This window comes from Aspergillus aculeatinus (assembly GCF_003184765.1).
Source record: "Aspergillus aculeatinus CBS 121060 unplaced genomic scaffold BO66scaffold_20, whole genome shotgun sequence".
Taxonomy (NCBI): domain Eukaryota; kingdom Fungi; phylum Ascomycota; class Eurotiomycetes; order Eurotiales; family Aspergillaceae; genus Aspergillus; species Aspergillus aculeatinus.
The window spans coordinates 300,764-319,647 of NW_020291489.1; the positions used below are offsets into that span (position 1 = coordinate 300,764).

The 18,884-nt window shown below is 54.8% G+C and overlaps 9 protein-coding genes across 9 annotated transcripts; 4 read left to right on the plus strand and 5 right to left on the minus strand.

Annotated features, from left to right (window-relative positions):
• Window positions 1-2: 2 nt before the first annotated feature.
• On the minus strand, window positions 3-1,779 carry mmm1 (ERMES complex subunit MMM1). The gene is made up of 3 exons (XM_025645516.1): window positions 1,706-1,779; window positions 1,610-1,634; window positions 3-1,549 (listed from the first exon to the last, which is right to left on the minus strand). Exons 1-3 carry the CDS (start codon window positions 1,722-1,724, stop codon window positions 130-132), a joined length of 1,464 nt encoding a protein of 487 aa, XP_025504731.1. The 5' UTR covers window positions 1,725-1,779; the 3' UTR covers window positions 3-129.
• Window positions 1,780-1,890: 111 nt separating this feature from the next.
• BO66DRAFT_391353 (DUF1183 domain protein) lies at window positions 1,891-3,481 on the plus strand. The gene has a single exon (XM_025647237.1). The coding sequence runs from the start codon at window positions 2,203-2,205 to the stop codon at window positions 3,169-3,171; it is 969 nt and encodes a 322-aa protein (XP_025504732.1). The 5' UTR covers window positions 1,891-2,202; the 3' UTR covers window positions 3,172-3,481.
• On the minus strand, window positions 3,478-4,104 carry BO66DRAFT_372873 (transcription factor TFIIIB subunit BDP1; the record flags this gene model as incomplete). The annotated part of the gene is made up of 1 exon (XM_025645517.1): window positions 3,478-4,104. One exon carries the CDS (start codon window positions 4,102-4,104, stop codon window positions 3,478-3,480), a length of 627 nt encoding a protein of 208 aa, XP_025504733.1.
• Window positions 4,105-5,803: 1,699 nt separating this feature from the next.
• On the plus strand, window positions 5,804-8,331 carry BO66DRAFT_437855 (E3 ubiquitin-protein ligase BRE1; the record flags this gene model as incomplete). The annotated part of the gene is made up of 6 exons (XM_025651020.1): window positions 5,804-5,992; window positions 6,122-6,265; window positions 6,321-6,372; window positions 6,430-6,977; window positions 7,030-8,103; window positions 8,158-8,331. 6 exons carry the CDS (start codon window positions 5,804-5,806, stop codon window positions 8,329-8,331), a joined length of 2,181 nt encoding a protein of 726 aa, XP_025504734.1.
• Window positions 8,332-8,680: 349 nt separating this feature from the next.
• On the minus strand, window positions 8,681-9,989 carry BO66DRAFT_391355 (urease accessory protein UreF). Its single transcript, XM_025647238.1, has one exon. The coding sequence runs from the start codon at window positions 9,606-9,608 to the stop codon at window positions 9,018-9,020; it is 591 nt and encodes a 196-aa protein (XP_025504735.1). The 5' UTR covers window positions 9,609-9,989; the 3' UTR covers window positions 8,681-9,017.
• A 432-nt stretch (window positions 9,990-10,421) lies between these two features.
• BO66DRAFT_348393 (protein kinase COQ8) lies at window positions 10,422-12,978 on the plus strand. The gene is made up of 3 exons (XM_025644652.1): window positions 10,422-11,342; window positions 11,402-11,684; window positions 11,735-12,978. The coding sequence occupies exons 1-3, from the start codon at window positions 10,539-10,541 to the stop codon at window positions 12,829-12,831; spliced, it is 2,184 nt and encodes a 727-aa protein (XP_025504736.1). The 5' UTR covers window positions 10,422-10,538; the 3' UTR covers window positions 12,832-12,978.
• A 201-nt stretch (window positions 12,979-13,179) lies between these two features.
• On the minus strand, window positions 13,180-14,956 carry BO66DRAFT_450291 (alpha-mannosyltransferase; the record flags this gene model as incomplete). Its single annotated transcript, XM_025651818.1, has 2 exons — window positions 13,572-14,956; window positions 13,180-13,529 (listed from the first exon to the last, which is right to left on the minus strand). The coding sequence occupies exons 1-2, from the start codon at window positions 14,719-14,721 to the stop codon at window positions 13,180-13,182; spliced, it is 1,500 nt and encodes a 499-aa protein (XP_025504737.1). The 5' UTR covers window positions 14,722-14,956.
• Window positions 14,957-15,645: 689 nt separating this feature from the next.
• BO66DRAFT_400950 (uncharacterized protein) lies at window positions 15,646-16,225 on the minus strand (the record flags this gene model as incomplete). The annotated part of the gene is made up of 2 exons (XM_025648740.1): window positions 15,646-15,978; window positions 16,052-16,225. 2 exons carry the CDS (start codon window positions 16,223-16,225, stop codon window positions 15,646-15,648), a joined length of 507 nt encoding a protein of 168 aa, XP_025504738.1.
• A 914-nt stretch (window positions 16,226-17,139) lies between these two features.
• On the plus strand, window positions 17,140-18,746 carry BO66DRAFT_321443 (putative Snf1 kinase complex beta-subunit Gal83; the record flags this gene model as incomplete). The annotated part of the gene is made up of 3 exons (XM_025643721.1): window positions 17,140-17,864; window positions 18,026-18,626; window positions 18,699-18,746. The coding sequence occupies 3 exons, from the start codon at window positions 17,140-17,142 to the stop codon at window positions 18,744-18,746; spliced, it is 1,374 nt and encodes a 457-aa protein (XP_025504739.1).
• Between the last annotated feature and the right edge of the window lie 138 nt (window positions 18,747-18,884).

Genomic DNA, 18,884 nt, shown 5'->3' on the forward strand with positions numbered 1-18,884 from the left:
CAAGTTGATTCTTTTTCTTTTCTTTGTTATCTTATAAGTCATCACTCGCTAAATGCGATTGTTCCCTAAAGGATAGACAGCATCTTTATCCTGCGGTCGAGTCGATCGTCAAATACTAAATACACCAAACTATTGCCCCCCCAATGACCCTGGCATGTGCAGATCACTCAACCCCCCCGAACTCTCCTCCCGCACCATACTCGGCGGCCGCAGGTCTCCCGTCTCCACGTTGTAGCTGGAAGTCCGCGACACGCTGTCGAACTGCGGCCGGGACCCCAGCCCACCCCGGAACCGCAGTCCCTCCGTCTCATGCGCACTCAAGTGATCCGACATGGCGCCGCCGCCGCCGCCCCCTCCGCGGGACGCGCCGTTCGACGCCGTCTCGGCCTCCTCGCCCGTCCGGACCCCCGTTCGGCCCATGCGCGGCCACAGATCCGGCAGCCCCACCACCTGCACCCGGGGCTCGACCACGCGCTCCTCGAACCACGCATGCACCCGGGCCTCCACCAGCTGTGCGACCTTGGGAACATCCTGGAGACGACTCCGGGAGCCGATCAGCGACCGGACCGACAGATCGAGACGGTAGTCCGGGAGGAAGGAGAAGGCCACGTTGCTTTTCGGAGTGCCCGTCTTCGGAAGGGACGAGGCATCGGTTCCCTCCTCCTCAACGGCGACGGAAGGCGGTGGAGCACCTTCCCCGGAAGGGTTCTTGGTCCCATCGGCCGTGGGCGGCGACGGGGACGGGGTGGGAGTATGGAGAGGTTCCGTGGAGGCGGGGACCAGCGAGATGCACAGAGTGCCCGAGAAGCGAACCACCGACACCGAAAGTGCCACCGGCAGGATGGCGGAGCAGGGCTTGGGGTAGTTGAGCAACAGCGACGTTTCGACCGCGATGGAGAGGTTGTCGTCGCTCAGGTCGACGTCCATCAGCGCCTGCAGGCGGCCGCCGTCGGAGTTCGGGTCATCGACCGCGATGATGCGGCAGTTGCTGAAGATCGGGAACTCCTCCCCCAGGGAGATGTCCGTCACCGCGATCTTGTCGATGAACGAGGGCTTCTTCTCCGGGTTGTTCAGGGCGGCGTTGAGCGAGCTCAAGATCGACGACGTCGGCGAGTCCTTCAGCAGGTATGCCGTCTGTCGGTACTGCGCGATCGTCTGCGCGATCAGCACGTTGAACCAGTCCAGGGACTCGGGCTGGTGGGAGGAGTGGTGGATCCGGTGCCGGCCATGCTTGGAGGTGAGGTTCGGGGGGATGGAACTGTAGTAGGTTTTGCGGAGGATCGACTGCGTGTTGGTCGACGAGGAAGGGACCGGGCGGAGGACGTTCGAATTCGACGGTTTCTCCCGGAGCGATCGCGAGTTGGTCGAGTTGGTCTCATTCGGGCCAAGGTTGTAGATCGAATTCGACCGCCGGTGGGTGGAGGTTCGGTGCGAGAGCCCGCGCGAGGGTGGTGGTGGTGCTTCGCCGAAAATGAAGAATTTGATGAAGGCGCCGATCAGTAAGACCACGGATAACTGCCCGAGCAAGAATCCCTGTGTGAAAGATAGGCTACAATACCCCGTTAGCCTTTAGTCCTCCGGCCATAGTAACATGAGAGTAGTGACGTACGAGGATTGCGCCGGGACGGGCTCGGCTGGTTTCACATCGAAGGTCAGTCAGTCAGCTCAAGGACAGTGCAGGAAGACAGGCCAAAAACACACACACCTTGTTGGTAACACATCATAAGAGCACACTGTCGCCTTTAAGATGCTACCCATTAGCCATTGCCACTGCTGTTGGGAACTTGAAGCTAAGCTAAGAGGCGAACGGCAAGTGGGCGGCGGCGCCGTCGAGATTCCGCCTCCGATGCGCGCGCTAAGCCGATTAGATTCTTGTCTTGCCTTCCATTTATCAGATCGGAGTCACCCTCCGTTAGTAACTACCTAGTAGTTATATTTTATCATTATTACTGTTCCATGGAAGCTTTCATCTGCTGGAAAGGACACGTTGTGCATTGACTAGGTTGCACAATAAATTCAGAAATTCAGCCACAAGCTGGGAATCAGCTTTAGACCACTCACTCCTTCATTCACTCACTATTTGCTGACACGGTTGCTCTCATATGATGCCTCTTGACTGAAAAATCCACCACAGATTCCAAGAATTCTCATCTCGCATTCTTCAACTGACTCTCGAGCTCGAGACCAACAAACACATCCATCATGCGTCACTCTCGCCTATTACAGTTCCTCTTCCTTCTCCTCTCACAGCTGCTCCTATCATATGGCCGATCACAGCAACCACCAGGCAGAGATGCCATCCTCCTCTCCCGCGTCCACTCACTCACTCTGCGCGCAAATCGCCTGACCACCTCTCAGCGAGTCTCGCCCATCCCTCAGTTGAAATGCATCGGTCCCTCCAAGCGCATCTGCAACCTATACCCCATCGATACGATGCGATGCACAAACGAAGGCTACGACTACGACGAAGAGGACATCCAGTGGACCTGCACTGCCTCGCTCCCACCGGAGTTCAAGCTTGGATCAACCGACGTAGTGTGCGAGGGTTATAGGGACGCCGATGATAAATGGGTCTTGAAAGGGAGCTGCGGTGTTGAATATCGCTTGTTACTGACGGAGGTGGGAGAAGAGCGGTTCGGCTCAGGAAGGCAGGATAGCGATTTCTGGCCGGCGGACGTCGACCTATCTGGCTGGAGAGGCGTGTTTTCCACACTGGGAAATCTGATTTTCTTCGGATTCATGGTGGCGTGTTTCTTCCTGATAATGCTGCCCATGCTGAGAGATTGTTTTGGCCTACGCGGAGGTCGACGGGCTGGAGGGCTCGGTCGCGGCTGGGGTGGATGGGGAGGTGGTGGTGGTGGTGGTGGCGGCGGCGGCCCCTACCCTCGTGATCCTCCCCCTCCCTATACCAGTTCCAGTTGTCCGGATCCTGCTCCTGCCTCTGAACCATGGAGACCCGGGTTTTGGACAGGTGCTTTGGGCGGCGCTGCGGCTGGCTATGGCCTGGGAAGCAGAAACCGTCGTCGCACCCCAACTTTCAGGCAAAGGCGCACTCCGTCTTTCACGAGATGGGACGACCCCGGCGAAGATAGCTCAGGGTCGCGCTCGCGCTCGCCGCAGTTTTCAAGTACGTCCACAAGTACTGGGTTTGGCTCGACTAGACGCCGTTGAAGGGAGGGGAATTGGCGTGGAGAAAGTGGGTGGGCTGTGACTCTGATTCGGATGACTTGGTGCTAGTTCATGGAGTAAACGAGTCTTCTAAATGAAGGAGCCACATGGCGGTTGTATTGATGCCTAGATTAGGGTAAGCATAGGTATCCAAGGGGAAACCCCTCTGGAAATACCTCGAAAATCAGACACCTCCGGTACCTGCTTTCCCAGCTTTCTTCATCGTAACACGAAGCACATAACGCCTGTATGTTGCCGCATCTATAGGAACTCCGCCAGAATAATGCACCGCGTGCATGGCATGGAACCTCAAGGCACGTCGTCGATCGTGCCCAATACCTCCTCTGTTCCACCGGCCATAGCTTTCATCGCCTGCCTCCGGCTGGGTCGTTTGACCTTAGCAGGCATATCACCATTTTGACCAGCTCCTTCAGCCGCACCATCCGGATTGCGAAGCAGTGCTTCTTGAGCCTCCTTCTCTTTGGCATGCTGTTCCTCCATCTGTTTCCGTTCTTCGTCTAGTTGTTGTTGTATGACTTTGGGATCATCATACACCGTGTTGGTCATTTGGGAATAGGTATTGATGTCAATACTCTCCCGTGGACCGAGAAGGGTATCCTTGATGCGCAAGGGGTCGCGGCGCTCTTCATTGTTAAACTTTAACTTGATCTGCCGCCTGCTTCTTCCCGGGAAAAGTTTGCTGATCATCATGAAATCGGTGCCGAAGATACGCAACCCTCGATAAAATAGATCCGTCATTTCCTCATCCCAGGACTCGGTTTTGGACCGTTTTCCGTAAGTAGACTGGTTGATCTTCCGAGTGAGTGTGTTTTCCACGACGTCCTCCAGCGCGCCGGCATTTCGTGCGGCATCCGCATGGCGGTCAACCTGCAAGGAAGCAGTATCGAGCACGATTTCTCCGTTCACAATGCGCATCACCGGTCCAGCTTGAGATTTGTTGTCAAGCATGCTGTTTCCTTCAGCTGCTGGCGTGGCCTCGTTTCCATTGGCCTTGACTGGAAACTCAGTGTCTCCTTCTTGCTGTGCGCGCTGTTTGCGCTCTTGCTCAGCTTGATCAAGGATGCGAAGTTCAGTTTCTCTCTTAGAAAGTTTTCCGGTTCGGAGGTCCTTGCATAATTCCGACATTTTAATGAGACCAGGGGCGATCTCGACATGCTCGGAACCCTCAGGAGTCGGCTCGCGCTTCTTCCGCGTACGAGTCTTTCTTTCTTTCTTCTTGCCCGTCGCATTCTCACCATTCCCTTCCTTGACAGATTTCCTTCGCACCTTAACCACTTTTCGCGGCTGCGTAGTAGGGGCGGGCGTCTGCGACTCTGTTTCTGTCTGACTTTCTGTCGGTTCTTGAGTGTCTATAGCGGTAGCTTGAGAAGCGGGAGGCGTTGGAAGAGGAAACTCGGTCACTGGGGGTTCTGTAGGAGCGGTAGGAGGTGGGATAGAGGCCTTGGCCACCGAATTAGTCCTGGGTCGTTTGGTAGGGCGAATTTCGATAGCGCCATCTGCGGGACGGCGCACGCGACTTTGGGGAGCAGCGGCCTCCTCAGCACGGCGCTCTACCACGTGCGTTGGGCTGACGTCCCTACTGCTATCGGCGCGCGTTTCCGAGGGTTCATTGATTGAGGACTGAGGCGCAAGTTCGGTAGGTGCGGTACTAGGCGGGGTGGGTTGAGGGGGTGGGGATACTACTTCTGCGACCTTGGGAGGCGCTGCTGAGACGGAGGGCTTCCGTTTCGGTTGGGGTATTGCGATCGCGGTCGCAGGCAACGAGGGCGTGATTTTCTTCTTCGGGGCTGCGTCTGGTGTTTCGATGGGAATTGTGTCAACGGCAGTTGTCTGTTGGACAGAGACAGAGGTGGTAGAAGGGCCTGGCTCAGGTGTGGCTGTCGCGGTCGCTGGCTGCGGTGTCTGGGAAGCAGACGGTTGCGACGCAACACTGGGCCGCCGCGGTGGAGGGGGAGCTGGGGCGCGCCGGGCGGGCGCCTTGGGAGCAAACTTCTTGCCCGACTTATCTAGCGAAGCAAGAAAGATTAGATACGAGTCACAGTGGAAATCGGAATCCGAGGGAGGAGAAGGAAAAAGAAAACTTACTGATGACCGAACTGGAAAAAGACTTCATTCCGAATAACAATTCTGAACAAATTAGGTCATCGCCAATATGTATTCGCTGGTAAGACAGTCGATTTAATGAGGGAGTATATGCGTGGATGACCAAAGGGGCACAAATGAGATTGAATGATAGATGAAAGAGTTGAGTCGAGTCGAGTCGAGTCGAGTTGAGTCGAGTTGAGTCGAGTCTAGATGCCCAGATCTGCTGAACTCCCGGGGAAAGTGGACGGGGTCACGTGGGAGGCGCTAGGAAACGCAAACTCCCAGGCCGAAAATCCTCCTGGCTTTCCTAAGTCTTGCTTATCTCAACCTTCTCTACACATAAACCCCCAAACCCCATCCAGCACATACCCTCTTCCATCCCCCCCTCTCTGTTCATTCACTCTACTCATCACCACCCCACCCTCATCACCATATCTTCTACGGTCGGATTTTCTTGCGGTCTCGGCTTTCGGCTCGTTGCTGCTCAGTGGTGACGGCCTCTAATTCACTTATGCCTCTGTAGCCACTGATGCCGGCCGCCGAAGCATCCCCCGTCGCATCTTCCGATTCCGGTTTTGTCACGATGGAAGACCGGAAAAGAGCCGCTGCTTATGACCACAACGACTCGACTCCACCATTGAAGAAGCAGGCGACTTCTGTCAATGGTGGTAGCAAGCCGCACCCCGATGCTGATATGCCCTGGAAGGATGATCTCGAGGTGAGTGCCACGAATAGCCCACGTGGGTGTCAACTTACCCCAAGGGTTACCCTAGAAACCCTTCCCAACGCCAAAGTCGACTGGACCGTGGACTCAACCAGGCGAGATACTGACGTCTTTTCGTCGCAGCGATTCCAAAAAGACGCAATATGGCGCCAGATGCAGGAGTACAAGCGGGAGAAGGTGTCCCTTGAGGCCAAGTTGAAAGAGTTATCCAAGTCGACCACCAACCATAATGATCACCTACGTATTATTGATGCCTGGTACAAACAAGTGAGTAGATCTCCGTATTTTGCTCGCTCTGTGTGCAAGGCTGATGCTCGTCAAGTTGATCGATGAGGTTAAAATACTCATGGGCGCTCCGGAAGAAGGTGCCAAGGGTGGGTCCGCCGTGAGGCCCCTAGTTGCTCTACACCCAGCCACTAACCCTTCCACAGAACCCTCGTCTTTCCAAAGCAGTCTCTTGTTTGACGATAATGAGAAATTTGAGAAACATCTTAAATCTCGGTCGGAGGATATCCGGAAAATAATTTCGAGCGTCTTGTCGAAATCGGCGAAAGTCTCGCCCGAGGTCTCAGAGTTGCAGACCCAACTCGCAAAGAAACTAGCGGAAGAGAAGGCCACTATCAGCGATCTCGAGAAGGCGTTGGCGGAAAAGCAGCAGCTAGAGGAGAGCTTGGAGGAGGCATCTCTACGTTACATGGTCGCCGAGAAGAAACTTGATCGTGCACGGAGCGTCACTGTCGCCAAACTCGAAAAGCAGTATATACTGGGTGCCCAGCGGCCCGGGGGTGATAGTGCATCTGGACAGCGGGACGAACCGTCAGCCTCGAATGGCGCAACTCCAAGTGGTGAACGAAGCCCTGCGTTGGACGAAGCCCACAACAAACTCGCGGCCATCTCGGAAAAGCAAAAGGAACAGCTCCAGAAATTGGAGGCCGAGAACGCCAAATTGTTAAGCCAAATTACTGACTTGAATATCAAGGTATGCTCCTTGCGCATGTTCTCTCAGCCGGGAAGCACTAACATAGGCGTAGCATACACGATTGACGGATGATGATTATGCAAGCACGGACCTGTTCAAACAGTTGAGATCTCAATACGACGATGTTGTCACTCGAATAAACCATTTAGAGGCGACTAATGTACAACTTCGCGAAGAAGCGGCGAAATTACGGTCGGAACGAACTGCATACCGCAACCAGGTCGACGAGGAGACGCAGAGTGTAATTGCCGAGAGGGAAGCGCAACTGATGCGGGCTGAGACGGATTTGGCACGGATACGGAATGCGCGCGACGAATTATTGGCGGATCAACAGATGCGAAAGGCTGCGCAGGAGCAGGAGAAAACCACGGCCATCAAAGTCCAGGAACTCGCAGATGCAGGCCAGGCTCGAATCGCAGCCCTGGAATCCGAGGTGGAGCGCTTGCGTGTCGAAGTTGAGAAGGAGAAGGCCGCCGCACCGAGTGTCGATGAAATCTCAACCGAAGAATTGCGTACTCGATTCCGCAATTTAGAGCGCCAATACGCGATGCTCAACACCGAATTATCCTCGATGCAAATTGCTTGCAAAAAGTACTCGTCTCTGGCTTCGCAGAAAGTCACCGATGTCGGCGCTCTGGAGGAGAAGGTCGCACGACTCATTGCGGAGAAGTCCAAAGCAGATCAAAAATACTTCGCTGCAATGAAAAGCAAGGAAGCTCGGGAGTTGGAGGTTCGCACTTTGCGTATGCAGAACTCCAAGAGTTCGGACATTGTCACGCAGCTGAAGGAATCGGAGGCTGCAACTCGAAATTTGCTTGCGAACATGGAAAAACAAGTGAGTGAGACCAAGGAAGCATTGAATAGCTTGATTGCCAAGAACCACGCCGCGCAACAACAAATCACGGAAAACAATATCACAATCGAGGGTCTGAACAGGCAAGTGGCGGATCTCAAGGCGTTGTCCGCATCCAAAGATTCGACACTTTCCAGTACAGCCAGTGCTTGTCGTAAAGCCGAAACGGAAGTCGAGGGCTTGAAGGCTACCCTGGCGGACACGAAGAAGAGTCTAGACAACTGGAAGAACAAGAGTCTTGGCAACCAGTCATCTGAATATGAGATGCTGCGGGTCAGTACCACGTCTTATCATTGCAAAAAGTTCCCATTGCTAACAATTCTGTAGACGCTTGCTCTCTGTACAGTTTGTCGTCGGAATTTCAAAAATACAGCGATCAAGACTTGCGGCCACGTCTTCTGCAAGGATTGTGTCGAAGAACGTCTTACCTCGCGGTCACGCAAGTGCCCTAACTGCAACAAGTCCTTCGGCAATAACGACTACATGCATATCACTCTGTGATCTGATGTCACCTCTCCGTTTATAAATCTCTTGTATCATAGTCTCTATCTTTCTCCTTTTCCCCTTCCCCTTCCCTATTATCCCTCCGACTTGCCATTTTGCCGTTCTCTCTCCCGATTTTTCTCTTTATGTCCGTTTTATTACCCTTTTTCTTTCTTTCTTTCTTTCCTTTTTCTTTCTACCCCATATCTTTCTCTAATTATGGAAAAAGGCTCATGGTGCGGTGTTTTACTGTGTGTTTAGCAGGATAGGATTCTCAAGAAGGCCGGCGTTTGATTCAGATCTGTTCCTTTTTGATCAGATATCTTCTTTGCATATTGGCCGGGTTGTTGGTCTTCGGGTTACCGGTTTGATTCCATTTTCCTCTTTTCTGCCCGTTTTGTTCGATTCCCTGTTTGTGTTTCGAGGCGTCCTCCTTGGATACCCACGTGAAGTTGAGATGAGGTATGCAGCTCACATGTAGGATTAACTTTAGAAAAAATAACTATATTGATGAAAGAGACCGAACAAAGATGCTGAACGCAGCCCAGATTTATCCAATGCTAAAAAAACAAAAATTCCGCCATTACCCAGACTCTTGCGCTGACCTGCCATGAAATTACAAAACGACCAATGCCCCCACTCCAAAACAACGAATGACTCCAGAAAAATGCAAATATGCTTGGTGCGGTTGGTGGTGGGTGTGATCAGGAATTGAAGATCCGACTGTACAGCAGCTCGTGTCTGCCCACCCACAGATCCAACGGCGGTACGATCTGCCCAGCGTCCTCGACGGGGGTATCCCATTCCTTGTCGATGCGTTCGGTGATCATGTCCTGCAGACGCCGACTGGCCAGCACGCTCTGCGCCTGATACGGCCCCATGACCGAGGCCCGCACCGCCGCACTCAGCACCGCCTTGGCGTGGTTCACCATGAACACATACGCCGTCTGGCGGGCATCCATGCCCATGGCCGAGCACACGACCCCCCACAGCGGCGCCAGATGGCCCTTGGGCCCCAGCTCATCCGCCGTATCGCCGCACAGCTTCAACGCGTCCGAGAAATCGGAGATGGCCTGCATCGCGGCCGCCGCGGCGGGGGTTAGGGTTTTTGTTGTTGTTGTGTAGGAGGCCCGGAACGCGCGCTCCCAGACCCCGATCAACGCCCGGCCCTGGGCGACGCTCGCGCGCTGCGCCACGATGCAGGGCGTCGAGGCGTCCATGTCGTTGTCCAGCGTCTCCAGCTCCTCCGGGTTCCGGTATGCGGCGAGCACGTAGGGGATGGAGGTGCTGGCCATCGAGGCGATCGAGAGCTTCAGGAAGCGATGGAACGAGGCCACGGGGGTGACGGTGCGGGGGAGGGGTTTGTTGTGGGCTAGGTAGGATTCCAGACCGCTGGAGTAGGCGAAGGAGCCCAGCGGGAGGGCGGAGTCGGAGAGGAGAAGAAGCGCGTGCGAAATCGGGATTGAGGGTGGTGGTGCTGTGTTGTCTGTGTGGTTTGGTGAATCAGAAGGTGTTCACGGTTGGTAGATGGGGTATGTATGTATGTACATACCCTTGGTGGGAGTCGTGTCATAGTCGGAGTCGCCATCATCGTGGTGGTGGTGGTGGTGGTTGTACGGCGGTAGCGGTGTGGAAGGGGAGGACGATGCCAATGCTAGACGTTTCCGAGCATATTGTAGACGGGACTCGAGATCGATGATCTCCTGCTCTAGGTCTCGAGTGGTGATTTTGACGGCCATTTGGGGGGTGTTCGGCAAGCTATCCAAGGTAGGGGAGGAGGTTTCTTGGGGAATTCATGATGCCTGGCAAGGGGGGAGTGGCGCTTTGTTATATCTACCTCTTTCAAGGCGAATTCCCCTTCCCCGCCAGCCGCGCCATCTTTTTTTTGCTCAAATTCCCCTTATCGGTTGAAGTGCCGATAACGGGTCCCATCGGACTCGGAGCTAACCGGGAAGGAAAGTCGAGATAAATCAAGTACTCCGTAAACAAGATACGTAAGAAGCCAAGTTTCTCCGCGGTGAGTCCCGGCAGAAAAAGCATCCCCCGGTCGCGGGCGGGAATTACAGCCCATGCGATTTCCACCAATGCGTTCATCTATTCCGGATAAACCGGTTTCTGAATAGGTAGATTATCGCCGCTCCACCTGATCGAATCATGCGCACAGAATAAGCCTGGGGGATTGAACGGGCCGCCTTTTATATACACCTTACAGACGTATACAAACAATGTCGGGCAAGCGTCTCTTAGACGTCATTCAATTGTGCAATGTCGCTGGGACAGTGGCGGCGAGGCATCTCGCCATCCGCCAACGCCAGATTGATCTATACACCCGCACTTCCTCCCTCACCAAGGGCATCAAGAGCCAGGTTGATGGCCTGTGTCTCTCGGCGCAAGCTGCAGCTGCACTAGCCAGACGATTCAATGAACCCGATCCCGATCCCTACCGTCCGTCCGAGTCAGCACCCACGACCGCATCGAGCCACGCGGAGCCGACCCCGACCGCCACCACCAGCAGTGCGGCATCCGATCTCTCCCCCGCTCAGGCGCGGCAAGCACAAAGACAGGCGGAAGCTCAGATTCCTTCGAGTGTGGCGGACCACAATGGGAGCGGACAGGCGAGTCCTTTGGATGTCAGTCAACAACAGGATGTGTTCTACGAACCTCCCAAGCACTCCACAGTGGGTGACTCGGGGCTTCCCCGGATGAAGTTGCCCAAGAAAGCGAATGACACACAAATCGGTTCCGATAGCGATATCAATGCGGATGTGTTCCAATCCCCAGTGAAGACTGCCTCGGTAGATCAGGCTGCAACCACAAATACGACCGAACCGACCGAAATCCCGGAAGAGATGATGAAGGATATGTTTCACAGTCCCAGAGTCGCAAGGATGATGTCTCGGAAGCCGGCGGCGGATATGCGGTACAAGCAGGCGGGCGCGGTGCCTCGGGCAGAGCATGCGAATCAAATCGAACAGGAGAAAGAAGAAGCCCGTGCTGTGGGGGAGATGGTCGCGGAAGCGGCAGCGGCGGTATGTTGAGCAGGGTGGTTTGGTCCTGCAATGGATAAGAAGCTGACATTCCCACACAGACAGAGCCAGAAACGGCTGCCGCCTTGAAGAACCAGAACACATACAAGATGGTTGAGTCCCGTGTCCCATCATCCCGCATCGGGAGATTATGGCAGTACGGCGGACTGGCCACTTCAATGGCGTGGGGTGCCATGGGCGAGGGTCTTCGCAGGGTCACAGGCAGTCAAGCCGAATCATCCGGGTCGCTCATGTTCAGTGCTGCGAACACGGAGCGGCTTGTAGCTAAATTGTCCAAGATGCGCGGAGCTGCCCTGAAGTTGGGACAGGTGATAAGTATTCAAGGTATGCGCACCCTACGGGCTTCGATTCTTCCAGTCTAATGAAGTTCGCAGACACAAAGATGCTTCCTGAAGCTATCCATCAAGTCCTCCAACGAGTCCAAGACCGAGCAGACTACATGCCTGCCTCGCAACGCGACAAGGTGCTGACCGACAACCTCGGCCCGGACTGGCGCGATCTATTCTCTTCTTTCGACGATATTCCCATGGCCGCTGCCTCCATCGGACAAGTGCACAGTGCCGTTCTGAAACGTACCGGCCAACCCGTGGCTGTCAAGATCCAATACCCCGGGGTAGCCGACTCCATCGACTCCGACCTCAACAACCTCTCCATCCTCCTCACGGCATCCCGCCTCCTCCCCCGAGGCCTCTACCTCGACAAGACCATTGAGAACGCTCGCACCGAACTCGCCTGGGAATGCGACTACATCCGCGAAGCCGAATCGGCGAACCGCTTCCGCGAACTCCTCCGCGACGACCCCGTCTTCCTCGTTCCCGAGATCATTCCCGAAGCGTCCGGCAAGCAGGTGCTCACCATGGAGCGCCTGGAGGGCATCGCCGTGACCAAGATCCAGGACTTCACGCAGGCCCAGCGCGACTGGATCGGCACGCAGATCATGCGCCTCTGCCTGCGCGAGATCACCGAGTTCCGATACATGCAGACGGACCCCAACTGGACCAACTTCCTCTACAACGCGCGCACCGACCGCCTCGAGCTGCTGGACTTCGGCGCCTCGCGCGCCTACCCGACCGAGTTTATCACCAAGTACGTCCGCACCCTCGTCGCCGCCTCCAGCAACGACCGCGACGCCTGCCGCCGCTTCTCTCTCGAGCTGGGCTACCTGACCGGCCACGAGAGCCAGGCGATGGTCGATGCCCACGTCACCTCCGTCATCACCATCGCCGAGCCCTTCATGGAGACCTCGCCCGACGTCTATGATTTCCGGGACCAGACCATCACCGACCGCGTGCGCGCGCTGATCCCCGTCATGATCCGCGAGCGGCTCACGCCGCCCCCGGAGGAGACTTACAGTCTGCATCGCAAGTTGAGCGGGGCGTTCTTGCTCTGCGCTCGGTTGGGGAGTCGGGTTCCTTGCAAGGAGTTGTTCCGGGAGGCGATTCGGAGGGCGGAGGCGAAGGGGCTGAATTGAACTGACGGGATATAGCGAGTGGTGGGGGTCCTTTAAAAACATATCGAGGGGATTTGCCTCGTTTCTGGCTTAGCAAGGATAGAAGATCTTTTCAACTCTTGTATATTTAAGATAGATGTTGTGTATGAATATGGACATGACTTGGACACGTTCCACGATTCAATCTAGCAAGTATACAGGCGCATAACCCGCGGACGATAAGACACGACAACGCCAAGAACCGCCGCCCATCAAGGGGCATTCAAGCTGTCCAAACCATAGCCAACCTGAAACCCCTAGAATTTCTCCAGTTCAACAGGTTATTATTAGTTGAATGGGCGCAAACAGCCGCACCTCAACCCTCCGAAGCTACCAACCCCACCATCGTCCCCCATACATCGCCTGGTAGTACTTCTTCACCCTCTTACAGATCCCCTTCTTCCCTTCCCAGGAGCGAAACTTCCCCTCGAGCTCGCACGCCGTCCACCGGATCTCCTCCCAGAACTCCTTCTCGACGTCGCGGCCGAACGCCCGGATGATCTCCGGCGGCCCGGTCCAGGCGCGGGTGTAGCGGCCATCGTCGCCGATGGCGGGGTTGACCTCGTGCGCGTCGAAGACAGTGGCGGGATCGAATTTCGGGTAGTTGGCGTGGATGAAGAAGGCCCGCGGGGTGCTACGGGTCGTGCTTTCATTGTTGGTGGACAGGAAGAAGCCGTGCGCTTGTGGCTGGGGTTTTGGTGTATCAGCACGGTGGTGATGACGATCAAAGTCCTCCGCGGGATCGAACTGCACCATGGCGGAGCCGGCGAAGCCGCCGCCGCGCTGCGTGGTGTGGCCGATGGCGCAGAGGGGCTCGGCGACCTGGTAGTGCGGCTCCGCGAGGGCCAGGGCCGCGGCGACGAAGGTCTCCTTGTCGCCTTCGCCGGCGGCGCCCTGCGACAGCAGCGGGTAGTAGAACTCCGGGCCGTGGATATTGTAGTAGGTGCTGAGGAGGAGGGTGCGCAGGTGCGTTCTTTTCGAGAGGAGCACCTCGCCGGATTCGCTGGACGGGCGCGTCGGCGGTCTCGGGGTCGGTTGCCCTGTGATCGCGTAGTAGGACGGGGAGATCGTCGTGGCCCAGAAGTCGGGCCAGGTGATCAGGCCGTGCGTGAGGAAGGGGTCGCGCGTGAAGAGGGTTTCCGGGGGGAAGAGCGCGTAGGCGTCCGCGTCGAGGAAGAGGATCTCTTCGAAGGAGGAAAAGAGCATCGCGAAGAGCTTGAATTGGTACTTCTGGATGTGGATGGAGTGCGGGATCGCGTTGAGGATGGTCGAGAGCACGATGCATTGCGCGTTCAGCGAGGGCAGGATCACGTCGCAGATGTACGTCTCGTACTCGTCTTCGCTGGCGAGGAAGACTTCGACTGGGAGCTGGGAGCCGGTACGCCGGAGCATGCGGAGCGATAGCACGAGCACGGGGAGGTAGGATCCTCCTGCGGTGGACACGAGACCGCGCGTGTTGCGCGTGTAGTTCAGTTGAGGCGGCGTAGTCTGGATTGCGTCCAGGAAGCCCCGATGCGTCTGTTGCAGGTCCTCAATGTCCATGGGGAGGAGATCCAGGAACTCGGTTTGGTCGTAAGGGTCTGCCTGCTCGAACCGAATTGATGGTGCCATTCCCAGCCTCAAAGGGGGTAGGCATTTTGGTTCGTAAGTGGTCAGCAGGGGTTGGAATTGACGCCAGAATTCGATGTGGCCTTCAGCAGCATGACGCCAGGTGAGCTGAGCTTGTCGGAGTACAGCTGGATCATCGATGGAGGTGGCTTCGGGTACATCACTCTGATTGTGCCAGCGCGAGAAAGACTGGCTGCATATCAACACGAGGAATAGGCCCGCCAGAATGATGCGTATGCGCAACGCCGCGCGACTGGGAAACATTGCTCTCTAGAAGTCATGGATCAGGTGGATCTCAGGGCAGTGAGACTGGTGTTGGCCAAGCACCCTTTGAATCGGGTCTCTACTGCAACTTTGTCACACCCGAGGGGCGGAAAATTTGTACAGTCGCAAGATTGACAGCAAAGAAAATTCAAATTGATATGTTCTCTGCGTCTGTTGGGCTTGTATGAAGACTCAATGCTTTACAGGCGCTAAATGGAGGCGCGAGAGACAGACTTGGATGCAGACCACTGCAGAAGGCACACAATGTTGCTTGGAGGATGAGCAAGTAGGAGGATACGTAGTGAAAATAGGTCGTCATCATGAGCAGAAATAAAGAATAGGAGTTTTGAATTGATCGAGGAGATACAGGTCCGCCTGAGTTCCATAGGTGAGAATGGATGGATTTGCTGCGATCCGAGATTCGCGGAAACACCGGGTATGACGCTCACCATTATCGTCTCATGCTCAATGTCACCATAAACCCATCCAGCGTTTCATGTAGTTAGGGCATGGCGAACCCAGGTTCCTGGCACCAGAAAAGCATGAGTGAAACACCCAGAGATCACAAATCACAATCCGAAAGTGACTCAAGCATGTTTGATACTCTCGCCTACGTCCCACGTAATTTGAGGGGAAGTAATCGGATGGATGAGATGATGGATAAGGAAGAATGTAAAATGCTGGATGTGCGAATGCGGGCCGATGGGCGATCATTTTGCTGAGGTAGCATTCCCCATGTTTCCTTCCGGCAAGTGTCCGCACGGTAGGGCCAGGCCTTCAACCACGGACACCTGACATTTGACTGCACCCGTAGCCCGCTAAACTAATCAGATCAATTGCATCACTAGCAAACGTGGTTCGTGAAGAAGCATGTTAGGCCTGTACACTGCATCATGGCTTCGTTGCTTTGGATTTGAAGGACTTTTATCTAGAATGACTCGAGCTGCGGCTGGCCTCCTCTTCCTCGACAATCGTGTCGGCTAGAAGAGCAGCCTTCCTTAGATCCCTCGAAGCTTGCCTCCCGTGCCAAGCTGTGAAGTAGTCATCCTCAGTACTGGGATCGCTTGCAGAAGGCGTCGTCTTCGCAGTGTCGTCGGGGAGATCATCGTCATTCCCATAGAACTTTCGGGCAGCGGTACCCAGTATAAACTTTACCAGCCGATCTGCTGTCTCGACGGTAATTGTAGTCGTGCCGAACAAGATCAATCCAATGCCGACTCCTGCCAGGATGGCAATCGCAAGGAAGGCAAATAGGGCCTGCGAGCATCATGTGAGCTCTCTCTTCTTCTTGCGATACTAGAGGGACAAAGCACACGATCTAGGTACGTACCTCAAGCTTGACAAGTATCCTCAAAGGCAGCAAGATGATTTGAACCGCGAAGTAGCCCAGTGCTACCAACGGCGAGGTCAGAATGCGCAGCAGTGTATATGCCCAGCGCACTAGGTAAAGAGTAGGATAGAATAAGGCATTGAAGCCGCCCCGCAGAACTGACAGCCAAGCCATGTGCTCAATCTAAAGCGATGAGACCAGGACTATTCTCACCTCAGCAATCCAGAGTAAATTAAACAGCTTAGGACTGTCGCGGGCGTGCCTAGAGCGTCCATCATATCAAGGGGAGGCTGGTAATCTGCTTATGTCAAGCGGTCAAAGGCGGCAGAAGGGCGGATATTCCCCGCGATTTTACTAAGTGAAGCAGGTGCGATCGATGGACGGGCGTCCGCTTCGAGAACCGGAAGGACCTCATCCGACTACGGAGTGCAGGATGATAGGTAGTGTACTCCGTACTGTACAGTTCAATGTGTAAGGGAGCTGTTGACTGGACAGGACGGTACTGTAGTATAAGGCTGGGTGTCAACTTCAGTACAACTACCGGCAAACGATAATAATTACTGACGGAGTGATATAGCGGCCGGACCGAAAGCCGATCGATGATGGGAAAAGCGGGGATCGGGGATAGAATTGAGACTCATCAGTCAAAACAGTCCGCAACCCTAAGCCCTAAGTCTCCCTTCCTGGCCCAGACTTGTCTCCTCTCTAGTACTAGTCTGGGGTCGAACGACATCGACATCATCAATCATCAACGCGGCAACCCATCAGCATCTCCCCGTTGCGATATCCTCCACCCGCCTCTGTTGATCCAGACTCTTCTTATTTCCCAAGATACATTTGCTACTTATTTCCCCTCATTTACTGTGCTACGTCTGTCGATCATTACAAGGTGTTCTCTACCCAGTTGTCGATCTCTTATTATTCTCAGAAGTCCATTACCCCTCCGCCGTCAGAGGCCGTCCTCCGGATGCTGGCATCTTTTTGTATGCGCCTTTCTTAAACGTCCTCCGTGCAGCGTCTTACTACATACCCTGAGACTCTCAGCTTCACTCCTTTAATCAATAAGTGTCTCGGTATTTGCTGTTCAAATGGGCAACAATCCTTCCAAGGGCCCGGCCGGAGACGCCCAAACCCCCTCGGGTCACTCGGGCCTAACGGCACCCGCGAGTGACAAAAGGGTACATCGTCGACCTTCGGTCAATGCCTCATCGGGTACCACTAAGGCTTCCGCAGCCGATCCTCCGGCCACCAGAGAGACCGCAAAGGGTTATCCAACATCGCAAAGCCACCATTCGGTTCAACAACGCCTACAATCCCGCAATGTCGCCGACTCCGCAGCAAGAACCGAAGATCGTCCGACTCCCAAAAAAGCAGACCTTCGCGATGGTGACATCCCTTCGCCTGACCCTTCTAACCCAGTACAAGTTCCTGTTTCTCGAGCCACTGCTAGAGACGACCCCATGGCGCCCTCTGGGGCGCCGCCAAATGTATATTACAGCGCCTCCGTTCATCTCCAGCGCCCTCCGCGAATGCCGCTACCCATTGGCGATGCTACAGCTGTTGGTCGAGAAGATGTTTATATGGAGTCGCTGCCCGTCGACCAGCTTTTGGACGAACATATTGAGCAAAGGCACCCGAGTCAAGGAAGCACCACTGTGGAGGATGATGAGATATTGGACGAGCTTCAGCCTTTTACGCCTAGCGGAGTGGGAAGGGCAGTGCCGACTACCATTGAGTGGACCGGGCCTGGAGACAAGGTCTATGTAACTGGAACATTCGTGAATTGGGAGAAGAAGTTCCGTCTACACAGAAGGTACGTGACTATCACCGCACGGGTCTCAGCACCGATTGCTCGATCTCTGCCAGCTCGTATGTTGTTTTGAACTGTGGTGCTTTGGCTAGAGGACTTGCGGCTGCCGCTTTCAATCGTCACTAGCTACCTGGCTTTCGAGGACTGATGAATTATCTCTGGAGCAGTGAGAACAACCCAGGCGTTATGTCAGCTAGATTAAACCTCCGTCCGGGTACCCATCATCTTAAATTTATTGTCGACAACGAAATGCGGGCTTCTGATACTCTTCCGACGGCGGTGGACTTCACGAACCACTTGGTCAACTATATCGAGATCAGTGCCGATGACATTAATCGGGGGCGGAGAGAGAGCGACAAGGGCTCGGTTCCCCCGGGTATTCGTCCGCCTCAGGTCCTACCTGACCCTGCCACTCCCGATCAGGAGGGTGGTTCCACCGTGGATGATCAATCTGATAAAGAAGAGCCAGAGGAGGAGATACCTCTTGGTGATTTCCGCGGTATTATTCCCCAGTTTCTTCTCGACCTGGACAAAGAAGAGGAAGCGCCCGAGTATCAGCAAGCTGTCAATATCGTGGGGGATGCTCCAACGCCACCAAGTCTACCACTCTTCCTCGGGAAGTCCATCCTGAACGGCACTACACCGATGAAGGATGATAGCAGTGTATTGAACTATCCCAACCACACGGTGCTAAACCATCTTGCTACCAGCAGCATCAAGAACGGTGTTTTGGCCACTAGTGTGACAACTAGGTACAAGCGAAAGGTAAGTCCATCGTCTGTAATTGGTATTCTTCTCCTAGTGTTCCTTGTATGATATTGACTCAAACTTGTGCAGTATGTGACGACAATTTTGTACAAGCCTACAGGAGATATCTCGGAGTAACTACAGATAGAATCGACTCCTTTTACTGCTCTCTCCACTGCATGGCCCGAACAGTGTGAGTATTGACTCGGTATCCAAACCCACGGGAAAGTCTGTCTTATGCAGAATGGAGCTCGCTGTAAAACTCATCCATATGAA

What these genes read in the sequence shown, in the direction of transcription:
- BO66DRAFT_391353 (XM_025647237.1), top strand. Translation starts at nt 2,203, where the DNA reads ATGCGTCACTCTCGCCTATTACAGTTCCTCTTCCTTCTCCTCTCACAG.
- BO66DRAFT_348393 (XM_025644652.1), top strand. Translation starts at nt 10,539, where the DNA reads ATGTCGGGCAAGCGTCTCTTAGACGTCATTCAATTGTGCAATGTCGCT. An exon ending in TCGCGGAAGCGGCAGCGGCG is followed by an intron (nt 11,343 to 11,401) that starts GTATGTTGAGCA and finishes ATTCCCACACAG; the next exon opens with ACAGAGCCAGAAACGGCTGC. An exon ending in ACAGGTGATAAGTATTCAAG is followed by an intron (nt 11,685 to 11,734) that starts GTATGCGCACCC and finishes TGAAGTTCGCAG; the next exon opens with ACACAAAGATGCTTCCTGAA.
- BO66DRAFT_391355 (XM_025647238.1), bottom strand. Translation starts at nt 9,608, where the DNA reads ATGGCCAGCACCTCCATCCCCTACGTGCTCGCCGCATACCGGAACCCG.
- mmm1 (XM_025645516.1), bottom strand. An exon ending in CCCGTCCCGGCGCAATCCTC is followed by an intron (nt 1,550 to 1,609) that starts GTACGTCACTAC and finishes GGGGTATTGTAG; the next exon opens with CCTATCTTTCACACAGGGAT.